Below are 16,496 nucleotides of genomic sequence, written 5' to 3' on the forward strand. Positions count from 1 at the left end.
GTTAGTCATTGTCGCATGCTTTCATTGGCCAATAGGATTACATGTTGTTTATTTGAAAAGCAGCAAATTACAAAATATGCAGTCTTCATGCACCTTGCAAAACAAACTTTTCAGATTTGCTTTACTGTAATGATGTGTAGATTTTTGAACCATTTCTTCATCCTCACTAAGCATATGATGACAGTGGAGAGAGATATCTCCATCTTAACTTAAAGAAACCTCTGGCTGAAGCAGGGTGAGAATAGGTGGCCAATTATTGCCATTTTTTTATTTTTGCAAATTTGGTTGCATTTGGTTGCAAAATATAGCCTAAGTTTAGACACCAGTATTCAAGACTAAATGGTTAATCCCACATAGGGTCACAGTTCAGCTTGGGCCTTGTAGTGCTATACAGTAAAGCAATGTTTATTGCCTTGTGGAAATATTGTCTAATTCAAGAAATGATCACATCATTTTTTATTGACTTGCAAAAGCAACAACCATGGCTAATTTATGGTCTAAATTTTTCATATCCAGATAACTTGTCATAGTTTGAGCTTCCAAAAACAAGTGGTGGAACTGTTTGGTGTAGTTATATGGTGGCTATTGGTAGTAGAGATGAATAGCTTAAACTCTTATTTTACTGTAGTGGATGCCTATATGTTTTGTGTTGAATATATCATAAATGTTGTGTCGTTTTTATTTTAGACATAAAAACAGAGGATGGTTTGAGTCACTCTCCAGGACAAACAGGACTCCTGGGCTACTCAAACTTCAGCGGCACCCCTCCGAGTCAAAGCCTCTACAGCTACTCACACACACATGGTCAGTTTAAAACAATACATTCACTGCATGTGAAGGCCCCTATTTAACTACAGGAGCATCCATAGCTGTAGTACTCCTTCTATCTCCTCTCCTCTCTTCTTTTTTCTTCACCACCACACCTGTTCTCTATTAGCTGCGGTCTGGGCTTCTGGCGTCAAAAGTCTATTTACCCCTCCTCTTTTCTAGGGGTCAGGCCCCCTTTCTCCACTCAGACCAACAACACAGCATGCAATCGTTTGTTTCTGTTTTTCTGAAGGAAGAAGGACCGAATATTATGTGCACACAGAAGGAAAGAAACAGAGCAGACAGATGGGGAAAAAAACACAATATTTATGGCCATAACAAAAGCTGGGCAGAAGTACTTTCTGATAAAGGTACTTAGATAAAGATGTTTCAGCCCTGGGAGGGTGTGCAGCTCCCTGCATGTCAGTGTGCGTCTGTGATTGAGTGCAAGCGACTGTGCTGTACACATTCCTCAGTCGCCCGGCGCCCAAAGCATGACTTGCTCAGTGCGACTTTATGGCTTTGAAACCAGCATGAAATTGACCTTGTGTGTGACAGGGGAGAGGTTAAGGGGCATTTTATGGAGGAATGAGCTGGTCTAGTGCTACACACTCTACACAAGCTTTTCCCACTGTATGGAAGAAACAAAGGCAAGAACAAATATTAAAGCACCAAAAACAGATTATCTTTTGAGGCTATTCTGCATCCCTCATAATGTTTAAATCTGTCTCTGTAAATTTCAGTTATCCAAAAATGGATATTTTAGGCTTTGTGGGATGGTTGTTTAGAAGTTATTTAGAAGTGATGTTTCAAAATGGTCAGAAAAAAAGCAAAGTCTTGCACAGTTTTACACAAAAACAGACAAAAGTGACTTATTGTATGATGCAAACAAAACTGTTTATTCCAACAAAATCCTCAAAGGTTATAAGCTCTCTTTGATCTAGTTTGGAAAATCTTATTTTTGGATCTGAAGTGCATCTGAAGGACCTTTGAGAGGAGACATGAACCAATCAGGGTAGGGTTAACGTGAAAACTATGTAATGTTAGACGTCTAATGAAACTTTCTTTAGAGTACTTAAAATAAATGTCAGTTATTCATTGATGTAGCCAAAATAATACTTCTTAATCAGGGTTGCGCTTAGTACCAAAGTTTCAAATAAGTCAACATTATTGAAGTTGCATCAAATTATGGATTATTTCAAATATTGCAAAAGCATTTTTGAAAATTTAAATTGAGATTAGATGAGATGTATTTGAAGCTATTCAGAAAAAAAAACTCATTTTAAACATAAGTGTCATGAAAAAAATCCATATTGTTAATATTGCGGATCATCACCAGTGGCACCACCAAGTGGTTTGTACTAACCATCGAGTCGAGTTAAAAGTAAGGCCAAAAAATAATTAAGTTTTGCAATACTTAATAATACTTATCCTGACTACTAAGCTAAATGATTAAGCACACAATTATTTTAGTTAATGTGTTCTGCAGTTCTTCTTACATATTATGTTCTTAAGCATTTTTATATTAATTAATGTTGGTCATAATCAAAGCTGCTCTTATATTGTACATTCAAATAAGTGACTCAATGGCAATGTCATAATATGTATTAAAGTACAAACCTCTTGTTGCTCTTATGGATGCAATTTTTGGTTGTGACAGTTTCTGAAGGAAAAACTGACGACTAAGCTAAATGTTTTTCCCAACAACCAAAATTCCTGTCCAAATAAATGTTTCTTCTCACTCTTTTAATAATAAATTGATGTTACTTTGTGAGATATCCAGCTCATGTGACTGTGAAAATGTAAATATTTCGAAAGATCCAAGTCAGTAAGTATCAAATTGGTTTTAAATTACTTGCAATACTGCTTTTCTTTTATTTGTCCTTGTTCATCTTTTTCTCTAAGCTTTAATATAACTCCCACTTCCACCAGTGAGGGATTATCGTCCTTGTGATCTTTTGAAGAGTTAAGTTTAAAACGGTCTGCCATTAAATATGAATGACACGCGTAATCATTCTCCAGACATGATTTAACTCCTGAACTGCTATTTCTTATTCCTTTGAAGACAATACATGATTTTTGTATTATTGTACTTTCTCTTTTAAGAAAGATTCAGATGTGAGACATTACAGAAGAATGTAAATGTTTGTGTAAGCAGGCTTTTGAAGGAACCCTTTGACAAACTGCACAGCTTTGTTAGAGCACTGCAGTTAGACCAAGAAAGAAAATTTTAACAGTGTAATTGGACTTTGAGGGACAATGTTCCAAAACAAAATAAATTTGTTTGAATATTCTTATGTATAAATCATTTACTGTGAACTTCAAAGGGTAATAGATTTACACAACATTCAAATCGTTGATGAATTTAGAAAGTTTTCACCATCCATTATACTGCACACAATACACTACACACAAAGATAGCACACACACACATGCACACGCACACATCCAAAATCCTTCCAAAAGCTTATTGTATGGAGTGTACACAACTAAACCAAATGCAGGCTTTTCTGTGTTTACTGGAGAGACCCCCTCTATTCTTCTTCTTGTCAGTTTAAGGGACTGTTGTGTTGTCTGGGAAGATTTCTGCCCCTAAGTCTCTTTTTTTCATCTTTTTGGCTTGGGAAATATATGGCACTCAAGAGAAAGCTGTAATAAATCATTACCTAAAAGGCTTTTATGTTATGATAACATTGAGTAAAAGTACCACAGTTTGACAATATACTCTACTTATACAAAAACTTTAATCTATAGAAATAAAACTTGATATAGCAATTTTTAATTAAAACAGAAAAACAACTAATTCTTGCTGGTTCTAAAAGAATATAAATGTTACAATGTCTGAACCAGTTTGTAGGTGGCTCTTTAAGCTTATCGCATGAACTATTTCTCAGACTAACACTCCTAAGAATGGATGTAAACAGCATTATGGAGAAGCACTGTTGAGATGACGTGCCGAGGATAAACCACCCTGAGGATGCTGAGGATAAACCACCCTTTCATAAAAAGGGTGGGAACTTCTTAAAGAGACAGAGGTTAATTTCAAGGCGTAGGATATATCTACAATGCAAATTCAAATTTCTTTTCAGTTATTTTTGACGTATGCAGGATTTTAAATAAAAACTGAAGGTAACATTGTTATTTGATTAATATTTGAGAACATTTTCAAACATCTGGTTGAGTTTCACATGCCTGGTGTTTTTGGAAATGCCTCAGTCTGGACTGATGCAATTTACATTGCATAACTTAATTAAATGTCATTGGAAGCTATGTGTTCAGTTTATTTCCAACTTTTTGAAAGTGCTACACACACTTGCAAATACCTGCAAGTCTAAATATCAAGAATATCTTGAAATTGGTGGTGCTTGTATGTATTACTTATAAGACAGTACCCAATGTTGTAGTTACTAGTCATTGAACTTGAAACTCAGTGAGAAATTGCACTCATACAAAGGTGCTTTTTGAATAAATTCTATGCCGTCAACCTTTTGAACTTTTGATCAAATTTGAATCTTCAGGGTAGTTTGTTTGCATCATATTACAAGCCCAACACAGTGCTCCTTTCTACTTGTTTTGTGTTCAATAGCTCATGTGTTTCAAAGTGCCATTCATGTCCAGTATTTATTCAAATTAGTTTCAATTCAAGTTTGGAACAGATAGCCATATGCTAAGCAGACTGGGTAAAAAAATAAAGGTGAAGATGTTGTACAGGGTGTTGGCTGGAGATAAGAAAAGTTAATAACCTGACAACAGTCTATATAGACTCAACAGGATGTTGGAGGTGAGGGGAGATTGCTTGGAGGAAGGCATTCCTGTCTTAGCTTGATCTTATTTGAAAATTCTCACAGCAGTAAGAAGCGTAGGAGCTGTAGACTTTCCCACCTGTATTGCCATGTCAGTCATAAATCCCAGACTAAGATCCTGCAGCTCTGAGCTGTCACCAAGGAAAGAACAAGAGCTACTTCCTCCTGCACACAGCTATACAAATCAGATGCAGGACAGTTACAGCACAGCCTTATTCTTTTACATAAGATGGAAAACAAATAAACACTACCAGTGCATCACTCATACTTTTGCATTTATAATTGCATCATATTAATGGAAGCTTTCACTTTTTTTTTCATTTCATATAATTTATTTTCTTCTTAGGTGCCGGTATTTCATCTGGAATTTTTCAAGGTACTCATGCAATCTCAAGTTCAACCCCATTCAACCCAACCCAACAAGTGAGTAATTTACCTTAAGAAGGTTTATATTCATAGAAGTTCCTGTGTTGTTGAAGAAATTATAGTCTTAGTAATAATTATTGACCTACTAATTGTTAACATTTACCCTTTTTTTACAACTTGATGCAACCGATTAAAATTCTTGTTTTCATTGTCAGGAATTTTCTGCATATTCCAGCTACAGTCAGAGCCAGTACTCTCCCTATTATAATTCACATCACTACAACAGTCCCTACATAACCAGCAGCAATATCAGTCCTGCAGCAATCACAGCTCCTTTAGCCTATCAGCACCCAGAGCACCCAGTTATGATGCCCAATCACAGCCCAGAGTCACATACAGGTAAAGAGTCATTTTCTTCTCAAAATCTCAAAAGTCTTTGCTTATTTTTACTTTCATGTTTCATTCTTCTGTGAACTACTTTTTCAGACCAAAAAAAATAAAAAATGATATTGCACTTGTGGATGGTAAGAAGCCAACTTGAAAACATAAAGGCACATCAAAAACAACCTTAATTTAGCCAAAAAAGCATAATTACTTGACATGAAACTCTGCAATAAAGAATAATTGACTTCAAAAATGAAACTTCTAATTAAATCAAAATCAAAACAAGAAAAACATATTGATTTCAAGCAACGTCAGAACTAATTCAAATGTTTCAGAGGCCATGCTGAACAGTTCAGCACCGATATGCTGTTTGATTGCAGGTTGGTGCTGTGCAGGAGTGTATGTGTGTTCTTTTTATGCACCTGTGTTTAATATTAATTTCTCATTTAAATGGAGATGATTGTTTAACTGTTGCACTTAACTGAGCAATAAATGTGTATATCATCAGCACAGAGATGGTTAAAAGCACAAAATGTACTTAATTGTTTGTGCAAATTGTAAATTATTCTTGAAAGGACAAAAAAGTCAAATCAAAATCAAATCAAATTTTATTTTATTTGTAAAGCACCTTTCAGCAACATTTTAAAGTTCTTTACATCATAAAAGCACAGCAATACAAGGACTTCTTTTTGTAAGTCCTTACCAGGTGAAATTAAATGTAAGTATAATTGTTGAATATTCTGATTTTGCTTTTGAAAAAGCAAGTAATTCATGTTAGTTTTGGGGAATCTTTTTCTCTGGAACTGTTGTAAAAGTATATATGTTAATTTAATTATTGTTCATGGAGTAAGAGGATTAATTTCTATGGATATAATGCGGTGTTGCTGTTAAAAAAAATTGGAATAAGTGTAAAAAGTCTCATAGATTTTAAGGTTATTTTCATTTATCAGATTACAATCCACCACCCAGTCCGCCAACACCAGGTAAAGAAGAGGGAATCCCAGGACGGAGGGGATCCGACAGCAAGTTGAGAGGAAGAAAAAGAGTTATTGAACCCGCTCCCCCTCTTGACTCTGATATAGAGGTAAACACCCTCTCACACAGCAAAACTATTGGCATTTCTCAAAAAACAATATTTATCTTTCTCCCTTTCATGAACACACAAACTGTCATGCAGCTAACATATCTATTTCACTGCAGCGTGTGTTTATCTGGGATCTGGATGAAACCATCATAATTTTCCATTCGCTCCTCACTGGAACTTTTTCCTCACGGTTTGGCAAGGTAGGCAACTACTCTTCACTTTGTCATTTAGCATAAGAGTCATGCTCTGTGACAAATCCCAGCCCCACAGTAGGCGATTATAGCAAGCAGACAGATTGTTTGCTTAGACTCTTCTACTTCTACTTAGTTCTACTTTGCGAAATACTCCCTTTGTCTCTCTAGTCACCTGCTTATTTGAACAATGGTTGAAGTCCATAACCTTTAGGTCTCATCTCTGAACATTTTCACACGCTGGCCATGTTATGCCTTCTGCCCTCTTGTTTCTTTTCATAATGCAGCGGGGTTGTTTGGCTACGCTGACAGCCCGCGGCGTGATTGACAGCCAGCAGGACCTTTACATAAGAGACCGGCAGCTGACAAGGGGCGGACAGTGGTGCATTTCTTGTTTTTGGCAAAGGCTCCGTGTTTTGAATTCTCACGGTCCCCCTGCGGGTTGACACAAGGCTGATAGGATTTTGAGAGCAGCGTTGCAGATCATTTAAGCTCCCTGGCAGGCCTTGTGTGCCGATGTTTCTTTTTCTTTTCTGCTCTGCCCCAGCAAGGGTCTGAAGAGACAGAGTTAGGAAGAAGCAAAGTGCTAGTTGGGCCTTGCGGATGTGTTGAAATGTGACTCATGTGCCAAAAATTCCTCCCACCACACAAACACCCCACTGCTGGATCCAGGGGAGCTCGACTGGACAGATTCTGACATCAAAACTCAGACATGCAGCGGAGGAATTAAATGAGTGACAGCAGAGAAAACAGTCCAGTTCTCTGAGGCTTCTTTAAAACCTTGTAAAACCATAATTAACACCAAATTCTTACAGCAATCTCATGTTTAATTAATTTTGCTCAGTTGATACTCTTTTTGGTTATTCATAACTAACACCGACTGAATAAGTGTGAATAGATTTTGAGAACAAATGGTGGGTTTTCAAGGTAAAACTGGGACCTGTTCTTGGAAATACTTGGGAGGCAGGCTGAAAGATGCCTGTTTTCAGCTGTTCTTGAGCCAAATGTTACTGGAGAACCTCTAATATCATCTCAACTATTATCTCATTCATCATACAACACCTCATCCTATCCCCCACAATGTGAATTCAAGTCTCTCAGCTGTCTTTCATATTGGCAAGCTACTTGCATAAGAGTTAAGGTAAAAAAAAATAGGGTATTTTTGTATCTTTCCTTGTTTTAGGAGTATTATTTTTATTAGTTTATTTTTATTTTTTTTCTTATTTTGGGTCTTTTTGGTGTCTGAAGTAAAGAGATGATGATGATGATGATGATAAATGAAAAAAAAATTCTGACTTTGGGTAGCAGACCTTGTTTGAAGAATTAGATGATTGTAGATTATGATTTTAATTCTCATTCATACATGGAAAAAAAAACAAACAACTATGTTAAATATTTGACCTCTTCCTCTTCTAAAACTTCCTCTGTCTCAATATTGATCCTGTTGAACTTTTTTTCACCTTGTCGTTCTATATTACTCTCATTTCTCAGGGGGTGTATTGTAATTTCCTATTTGTGTCATCTTTTACCCTACTTGTGGTTTGTAATTGTAAACCAGAAAAAAGCCCCGGCTTGTCACTCAAAATACTTTAATGAGATGCTTACCCTTGGCTGACACTTCTCCCTTCTGGCTTGTCCCATTGCCAGGGCTGCCAGTAAAACAATGTGGCACACATAACTTAACACACCTGCTTTTGCAGAATAGAATTACAGCACATTCATGGTGACATAGTCTGGATTATGATTTATAGGGGATTAATTGTTTGCTTATTAATCTAATAACTGAAGTTGGTGTTGTGCCACACCATGCTTTTTATTTTTATCAGTATGGAAAGCTAACAAGATGAAGATGTTCAAACATTTTTGAAGCTATTTTATCATATAATAAAGTAAACTGATGTGATCTTAACTACTCTACGTTAATAGACCCACTTTTTTATTGTTTTTACTTTCTTTGATATAGCAGGGGATATAAGTGGCAAATCTGCCTACTTTCTTGGCAAATGTGAATTTGCACATCTTGTTTTATCTTCAGTTTCTGATTCAGAATGTATCTGACCACCTCTAAATTCATCCTTCAATTGTACAAGGCCTACCTGTCCACTGTGCTGTGAAACAGCCCTACTGAATGGCACTCAAACCAGCAAAGTTCACTGTTTATATGGCAGTTTTGAAATGCAACACAATTCCTCCTCCAGAGTGGCTTTTCCAAATGTTCTGCAGCAAACTTCAATCAAGCTTCAACATGCTTTTGTTTTGGCAACGGAGTCTTGTGCAGTTAAGAGGCGTAAAGGTTACGGCGGTCAACTGAATTACTTATTGTTTTATCAGAAAAGTTCAACCTGTTTTTCTAGGTCTTAGTCTCACTGAAAGTCGTTCTTGGCTCTTGAACAACTCTTCTCATTATAGTTTTGATGTCTGTAAGTAAGTCATCTTGCGAGGAGCACCTGTTCATAGCTGGTTTTGGGTGAATGGAAGTTTTTAAAATATTTGGCTTTGTGCCAAATAGTAACCACTAGACCTTTTAAAAGTTTATAAATATATCTAAAATATGTTGAGTGATAACCTGGTAAGAATCTTTATGATCTAACAACTGGGGCTTAACTAGTTTATGTTAAATGGCACTGATAGGGGCCAGGATTGTCATCTCAGTACGGAGAAATTCCAGCAATTTCCTTGTCTTTCCGTGCCGATCAGTATTTTTTATTTTGAGTGTTCAGCACTTACTCTCTTTGTCAATGCACTTTGTAATGCATTTCTTTATTTATGGACTTATTCTATATGTGTATGACATGGATTGTGGCAGATACCTCATTAGAAATATAATACATGGATAAAACAAGACATATCTGATGGTTATTTTTACCTCACTGTACATTTATATTTTGCCTTTGTCATTAAAGTTGTACCTACTGTACAACTGCATGAATGTGGGCAAGACTAGAAAAATTCCTGTTTATGCCAGTTACATAGATTTTCATAGAAAAGACAGAACTAACACCTTTTTCTTGTTTTGTAACTTTTAATCTGATGTTCACTTAGTAGATCAAAACTCTTTAGTGGACAGAGAAAGCGTTCAACAGAGACGAGAGAAAAAAAATCTGTCTGTCTGCGAGACAAAACTCAGGTGGAAATTCAACAGTAATGAAAAAGTTTGGCAGGCGGTATTACTGACAGTAAAATATTCACACTTCTCTCCCCCAGAAAACTGTTTGTCAGTGTAGTTGATGAGCAGGAAGTTAATAGAGAGACAGGCAGCTGCACTGACTTGATGGCGGGAGCAATGCTGTTTGCTGATTCAGTTTAACTGAACATTTATTTACATAGCTTAGACAAACAATCTCACAGTCAAGTTATGATTCTTTTCACCTTATTTACATAAAAGTTTGTAAACTGCTTATTTGATATCCTTATTTTATTAATATTGTTGTAAAGAAGGTCAAAATATGTTTGTAGTTTCCAAACCCCTATTTTTTTATAAAACATATCATAAGACATAAATACATAAATAAAGCCCACCATGAGACATTTCTTTTAAGTAACATATGTTATGTATTGTGACACAAAAAGTATCAGTTTGGTTTAAGTAAGATATTTCTGTATTCTCAATGAGATTATGCAAGAATTTACAGAAGGATTATATATCAGGAGTATTCATTTTCCCCCTTTGTCTGTCGAACAGGACTCATCAAAGGCAGTGTCTCTGGGTTTGTGGATGGAAGAAATGATCTTCAATCTAGCTGACTCAAGACTCTTTTTCAATGACCTGGAGGTGAGTTCTAAAAGTTAAGCTAATCAGAAACAGATGAAAAACAAGCCAAAACTGAGAAAGTTGCAGATTTTTTTTTTTTTGTCATCCGAAGTCAACTAAGCAGCAATCGCCCGCCCTTCCTGAGTCAAAAATCTTTCTTATCCACCCTAAAATTAGGTTCAGTGTACAGTAGGTCTCAGTTTTTTAACAGTCACATTTTTTTCCAGTGCACTAGAAAAAGCAATGTTCAGAACTTATTAAAATCTAATTCGGACATATTTGCTCAAATGACTTTCCCACAAATAAACCTAATATACCTATTTAAAGTGCAACTAATGTAATATAGGCATTAACACAGCTTTAAAAAGCGATGACTCAAACAAAATAAAAAACAGTGTTTTAGGACATGCTTAAGACTCAACACTACTTGTGTTTTACATCACATTCCTCTCCCTTGTTCTGACCAAAGGGAAAAGATTAAAGAGGGATTCAGACAAAGGGAACAAGAACACTTGGCGTCATAATTACAGGTGTGTGTCTGGGCATCCAAGAGGAAAATTAGTCAAACGAGGAGAAGCAATGTGGAAGAGTGAAAGGAGCCAACAAAGCCATTTCCAAACCTAGTTTTCATTCCTTCTTTTGTAGTTGGGGCTGAGTAAATCTCCTGAGCCGTATTTTGGAGCTGGCTAACAACTCCTGCTGTCAAGTGGGGCAATTATCCAATTACATACTTACTTGTGTCAACTGTGCCGCAGGTGTCACATGTGTATAGTTCACTGTTTGATAAAGAATGACATTAAAAATCTGATTTCTGGTATGAATTAGAAATTGGTAAAATATCTTCCCAAAAGTATTCAGAATTTTTAAATATTTTATTATTTTGACATCTCATGCACTTTATTGTATTATTTTTAAAATGTGTTTAATAGATGAGCTCAGAGTAGTTCATAGTTTTTCACAAAAGCAATTTTGAAAAGTGCAACATTATTCAGGCTACATGTTTTAATACTATACTAAACCCCTTTTGCTGCAGTTACAGATCAAAGTCTACAAAATATTTATTTGTGACTAGAAATTATAAAAGACAAACAACTGAATATAATGATTATAGTAATCCTGAAAAAGAAAGACAAGTCTTAAGCCCCAGGCAAAAAATAAATTATATTTTTTTATAAGGTTATCTACAATATGTAGTAGCTTTACAATAGTAGCTACTACAATTGTCCTTTTAATCAAGGACTAAGATTTTATTTTTTTCTCTAAATCTTAGTTCATATTCAGAACTGAAGTGGCCATTTACATTTAATGGTCACCAGTTACTTTTCTGATAAAGCCCCCACCACCTGAGTAGAATATGGCGACCAGCCAGTGGGAACCAAGAACTGCAATAACGTAAGGAGGATGAGGTAGTGTCTCTGTCTGGGTGACTGAAATATGAGAGGAGAGCCTGTCTGTCCTGGGTCATTTCATAACAATTACAACCTATTCATGGATTCTGTACATTGTGTAGCTTTCAGAAAAATCAAGGTATGCAGTTTCAGATTGTGAAAGATAGATGGTTTTGTGATCTTTAAGTTGGACTCTGAACAAAATCATAAAAACTCTTTTTTTTGGAGACATTTGCTCTAAAATGCCTTTGTTAAATCATATTTGTTGTGCAGTGTTTGCTTTTTGCTATTTTGCTTTCATACCAATCTTAACTCAAAGACAGTAAGACAAGAAAATAATGGACTGGTTTTAGTACCTACACTGATTGGTTGTATTATGGGTTTTCATGTCTGTGTTTAAATGTTTGTGCCTGATACACCACCATTTTGCCACAATAATATCTGTTTAATTTTGACATGTCACACACTCGGAAATGGATCTCTTGACATGTCTGCTCTCGTTCTTATTTCCCAGGAATGTGACCAGGTTCATATTGATGACGTGGCATCAGATGACAACGGACAGGACCTGAGGTAAAATTTCTTTTGTGGTCTTCGATCTGGGACACTGCCAGTGTTCTTCGTTGTGGGACACTGCCACAACATAGCATGTGAACCAGACTTGCCCTCTAAATTTTAGTACACCAGGTGAAAAAACAACAGCCCACAAAGGAGATGAAGTGAGTGATAGGATGTGTGTAAATATGTCTATTCAAATTTGCGAGCTTGTCCGTGACTTATTTGTTATACTTCCTTAGCAGTATAGTATGTCACATGATTATCCGAGACTTCAATTGCTCATAAAAAAAATATTTATTTCTTTAAACTACATAATCATGTGTAAATACTTCAAGGGCACTTTTGTAAGTAATTTGAAAAACAGACTAAGCAAAATAATAAAATTTATTTATATAGCGCCAATTCACAACAAATGTCGACTTGAGGCACTTTATAAAAAAGTTATTGCAGTTTAATCGCACATATAAAAACAATGACATTTTTTTTTTAATTGATTAAACATTGTCATTTTTTATTTTATCATTTTAATACTTAGTGCATATAATATTTCTTCTGACATATGTTCATTGATGGCGTCGTTTCAATTTTAAAGGTAACCTCCTGACCGATGTTCGGTTACATTGTAAGACATACTTCCTTAAAATTGACAAATGACTACTGTATTTTATCACCACAACTGACAAAAAATTAATGAATGGATGTATTTCAAAGGGACTCACCTTAACAAACTGATAAAAGTGAAACGAGTAAAACTATGTGAACTAAAATGTACTTCTGAATTGTTTTTTTTGTTTGTTTTTTTTTTTTTTTATGGCCTGACGGTTTCCTTTATTGAAAACCTGCAGCACTTACAACTTTGGGTCGGATGGCTTCCAGAGCCCGGCAGGAGCAGGCTCTTTGTGCCTGGGGTCAGGGGTCCACGGAGGGGTGGACTGGATGAGGAAGCTGGCTTTCCGATACCGCAGAGTCAAGGAGATCTACAATACTTACAAAAATAATGTTGGAGGTCAGTCATGCTCTCATTTTGTTTGATACATTTGTAATAATGTGCTTCTACCTGTTGTATTAATTTAAATTACCTTCAAAACTGATTTTCCAACACGTTAAAAAAGAAAAGATTAACACAATGTTAAGATTTGCAGTCCCACTATGAAAAATAGATCACTAGTAATAAAATTAAATGTGTAATCAGATTCACTGTGGTCATTGTAGTAGAGCTTAAAAGTAACCCTTGGATATTTACTGGAAACAGTGCAAAACAGAAAATACTTCATGCGATTTCAACGTTTTCAGAAGGCTTAGCAATGTACTTTAAAAAAAAAACATTTGTTGCTTGAGTCTGTTTCTAACATTTTACATTGACAATTCAACTTTAAGTGTCTGAAAGGAAAGTTACTCCATCTTTACAGGCAATATATTTACATGCAGATATGTTTCAAACTGTACTGGACATGTTTTTCAGGTCTGCTGGGCAGTCCCAAGCGAGAGGAATGGTTACAGCTGAGGAGAGAGATGGAAGTCCTCACTGACCTGTGGCTGACTCAAGCACTAAAAGCCCTGGCTCTAATCAACTCCAGGTTAGCCTTTCCTGCTCCACCAATGGGGGATGTTTTTGATTTTTATAAATCTTACAATATAAAATGTAAGAAATCACTGCTAAATGTGACATTTTATAATATTGTCACCATTCTTTCCCCAGGCCTAACTGTGTGAATGTGTTGGTGACCACCACCCAGCTTATCCCTGCTCTCTCCAAGGTGTTACTGTACGGTCTTGGCTCAGCCTTCCCAATAGAGAACATTTACAGTGCAACAAAGACAGGTGAGGAACATTTTTGGGAGCAGAACAATGACCTAAGGCAGTGATTCCCAACAAAGGGGAGAGGCAGCATCCTTAAGTGAGGTCCTGGAAAGCTCTGGGAGTTCCTGCGCTTCAATGCCAAAAAGACTGTTAGCATATTAAAATTTACAACCCACTGAGATTATATAGATATCTGGTTATTATGGTTGAGAGCACAGAGCAAATAGTGAATCATAGTGAATGACAGATACTGCATCCTGAGTCAGACACTACAGAAAGAAAAGTTAAAAGTTATAAAATTATGTCACACAAGCAACTTTTTGCATTAATTTGTAACATAATCTGAGAGTAAATTAGGCCTTGTTTTATTGAGTTTACACAGAACCTGCTTCTCAAAGGAAACATGGTTCTCAAGACATAAAAAATTATCCTGCCGCATATTTCTCCTAAGAGCCCTTCCCATTCCACCATCCTCAAGAAGGAGAGCTCTCAGCTAAGACAAGACAGATGTGTTGATGTAACACCGTCTATATTTTAAGTCTAAATTTGTTTCTTTTTTTTTGTTTCATTTTATCCAAGGACTTAGTTTTGTTATTTGATACATATATGTATGTTTCCTCTTTAAAGGAAAGGAGAGCTGCTTTGAGCGTGTATCTCAGAGGTTTGGTCGCAGAGCGGTCTATGTTGTAATAGGAGATGGAGCCGAAGAGGAGACCGTAGCCAAAAAGGTATACATAATCCAGTCTGTTGTTTTATGGCTGACTGCTGAAAAATGGTCTTCATAAAATCTGGTACACTATGAGAATCTCTATTTGCAAAGTTGTTGTGGCTGATTTTTTTATATTAACACTAAGATGTTAGAATGTTATAAGGAACTGATATCAGTCAGACACCATATTTACAACTGGTCCAAAGGCCTTCCCTACCTATATTATATATTTAACAACTACTCTGCATTTGCAGAACTATCACTTATTACTAAGAGACATCTTCTATAATTTTGCATACTAATAATTTATTTTGTTTGTGTAAATAGAAGAACATGCCATTCTGGAGGGTATCTTGTCGGGCAGATCTGGAGGCTTTGAGCAATGCACTGGAGATGGACTACCTCTAGAGGGCAGCAGCTATCAACATCTGTGCTCTTTAATTTCTGAGTGCATTTGTGAACCAGCCTGTTGGGACTAATGTGGAGTCAATATTACTGTGTGCCGCAGCAGAGACATTAACAGCAGGCATGTGGAAGAGTGAAGAGTTTGAAGCATAGTGCATAAAAGGACTCAAACATGAAGTCAAAAGGGCTTCAATCAAACTGTGGAAGAAAAAAAGGGACCAAAGTTTAACTAATCCCAGGGAACCATGGTTAGTACTTCAAGTATTAAACAAAATATGAAAAGCAACTTTTTTTTTTTTCCTTTTTTTGATTTCATCTCAAGTTCTTGGAATTGTGTCCCAATTGTTGCACTGAATGCAAATTCTGACTTTCTGTTTAATTAACTCAACGTTAGAATCAACATAGATGAAATGTCTACATTCTTCAAGCTTGTACTGCTATGTGGAGAGATCATTCCTTTGGACAATGCTATTTTTAGACCAAGAAAACTTTATGCAATACACAACTGCTTACTTCCACTAAAATTGTTAATTTGTGTCATGTCATGTTAAATCATAGTTTTTCTTATGTTTAGACATGGTCTGCAATTTGTCACCAGAATGATGGTTATTTATTATGGGTTTAAATTTACAACACAGTAAGTTAGTCTGACAGTTTGTACGTGTGTGTAAACAAAATCATTTAATGAGGCTAGAGCTATGTTCTTGTAAAAATGTCTTGTAAGATGTTGCCATGCAGATGCTGTATTTTAGATTGGTGCTTGAAAACTTACATTTGATTTTGGGCTGTAAATTGATTTCCTTTCTGCTTCAACTTCCCATTAACCTGTTTGTAATGTAGATAAACTGTTATGGCTAAGGTTGTGCATGTGCTGATTACAAAGCCTGCGAGCTTAGTCATGGTTTGTATATAAGGCCTTATTGTCCATTTCTTTTGACATTTTAAGTAGAAATGATAAAAAAAATAAATTAATTAATTGCATTTTGGGGGTTTATAGAGTTAGGAATGTCATCTTTTTTCACACAAAACTGTTCTTTCAAGGGATAAACAAAACAAAAAGTAATAGTATAGAAAAATAATCATGGTGTAAATTACATTTTTATTAAATTTATGTAAAGTAGAAATGCATTAATCACAGTTTTGCTCTAGTTCAAGTTTTGTTCCAGTTTTCATTTTTAAAGTTCTTACTGACAACTGAACAACTTAGCTTATTCCAATTATGTTCAAAGCACAATATGTTTAACATCATT

The 16,496-nt window shown here is 35.8% G+C and overlaps 1 protein-coding gene across 1 annotated transcript in view; it reads left to right on the forward strand.

Moving 5' to 3' along the window:
- Positions 1 to 16,227, forward strand: part of eya2 (EYA transcriptional coactivator and phosphatase 2) — a 28,251-nt gene extending 12,024 nt beyond the window's left edge. Inside the window, exons 4-15 of the mRNA XM_055027331.1 lie at positions 688 to 804; positions 4,957 to 5,033; positions 5,192 to 5,375; positions 6,311 to 6,444; positions 6,561 to 6,644; positions 10,318 to 10,407; positions 12,289 to 12,347; positions 13,178 to 13,338; positions 13,795 to 13,909; positions 14,032 to 14,153; positions 14,760 to 14,860; positions 15,169 to 16,227. Of these exons, the coding sequence (XP_054883306.1) occupies positions 688 to 804; positions 4,957 to 5,033; positions 5,192 to 5,375; positions 6,311 to 6,444; positions 6,561 to 6,644; positions 10,318 to 10,407; positions 12,289 to 12,347; positions 13,178 to 13,338; positions 13,795 to 13,909; positions 14,032 to 14,153; positions 14,760 to 14,860; positions 15,169 to 15,249 (1,325 nt within the window). The 3' untranslated portion in view covers positions 15,250 to 16,227. The remainder of the gene's footprint in view (positions 1 to 687; positions 805 to 4,956; positions 5,034 to 5,191; positions 5,376 to 6,310; positions 6,445 to 6,560; positions 6,645 to 10,317; positions 10,408 to 12,288; positions 12,348 to 13,177; positions 13,339 to 13,794; positions 13,910 to 14,031; positions 14,154 to 14,759; positions 14,861 to 15,168) is intronic.
- The last annotated feature ends 269 nt before the right edge of the window (positions 16,228 to 16,496 follow it).

Source organism: Poeciliopsis prolifica, unplaced genomic scaffold (genome assembly GCF_027474105.1).
Source record: "Poeciliopsis prolifica strain line A6 unplaced genomic scaffold, Auburn_PproV2 SCAFFOLD003, whole genome shotgun sequence".
NCBI classification, from domain to species: domain Eukaryota; kingdom Metazoa; phylum Chordata; class Actinopteri; order Cyprinodontiformes; family Poeciliidae; genus Poeciliopsis; species Poeciliopsis prolifica.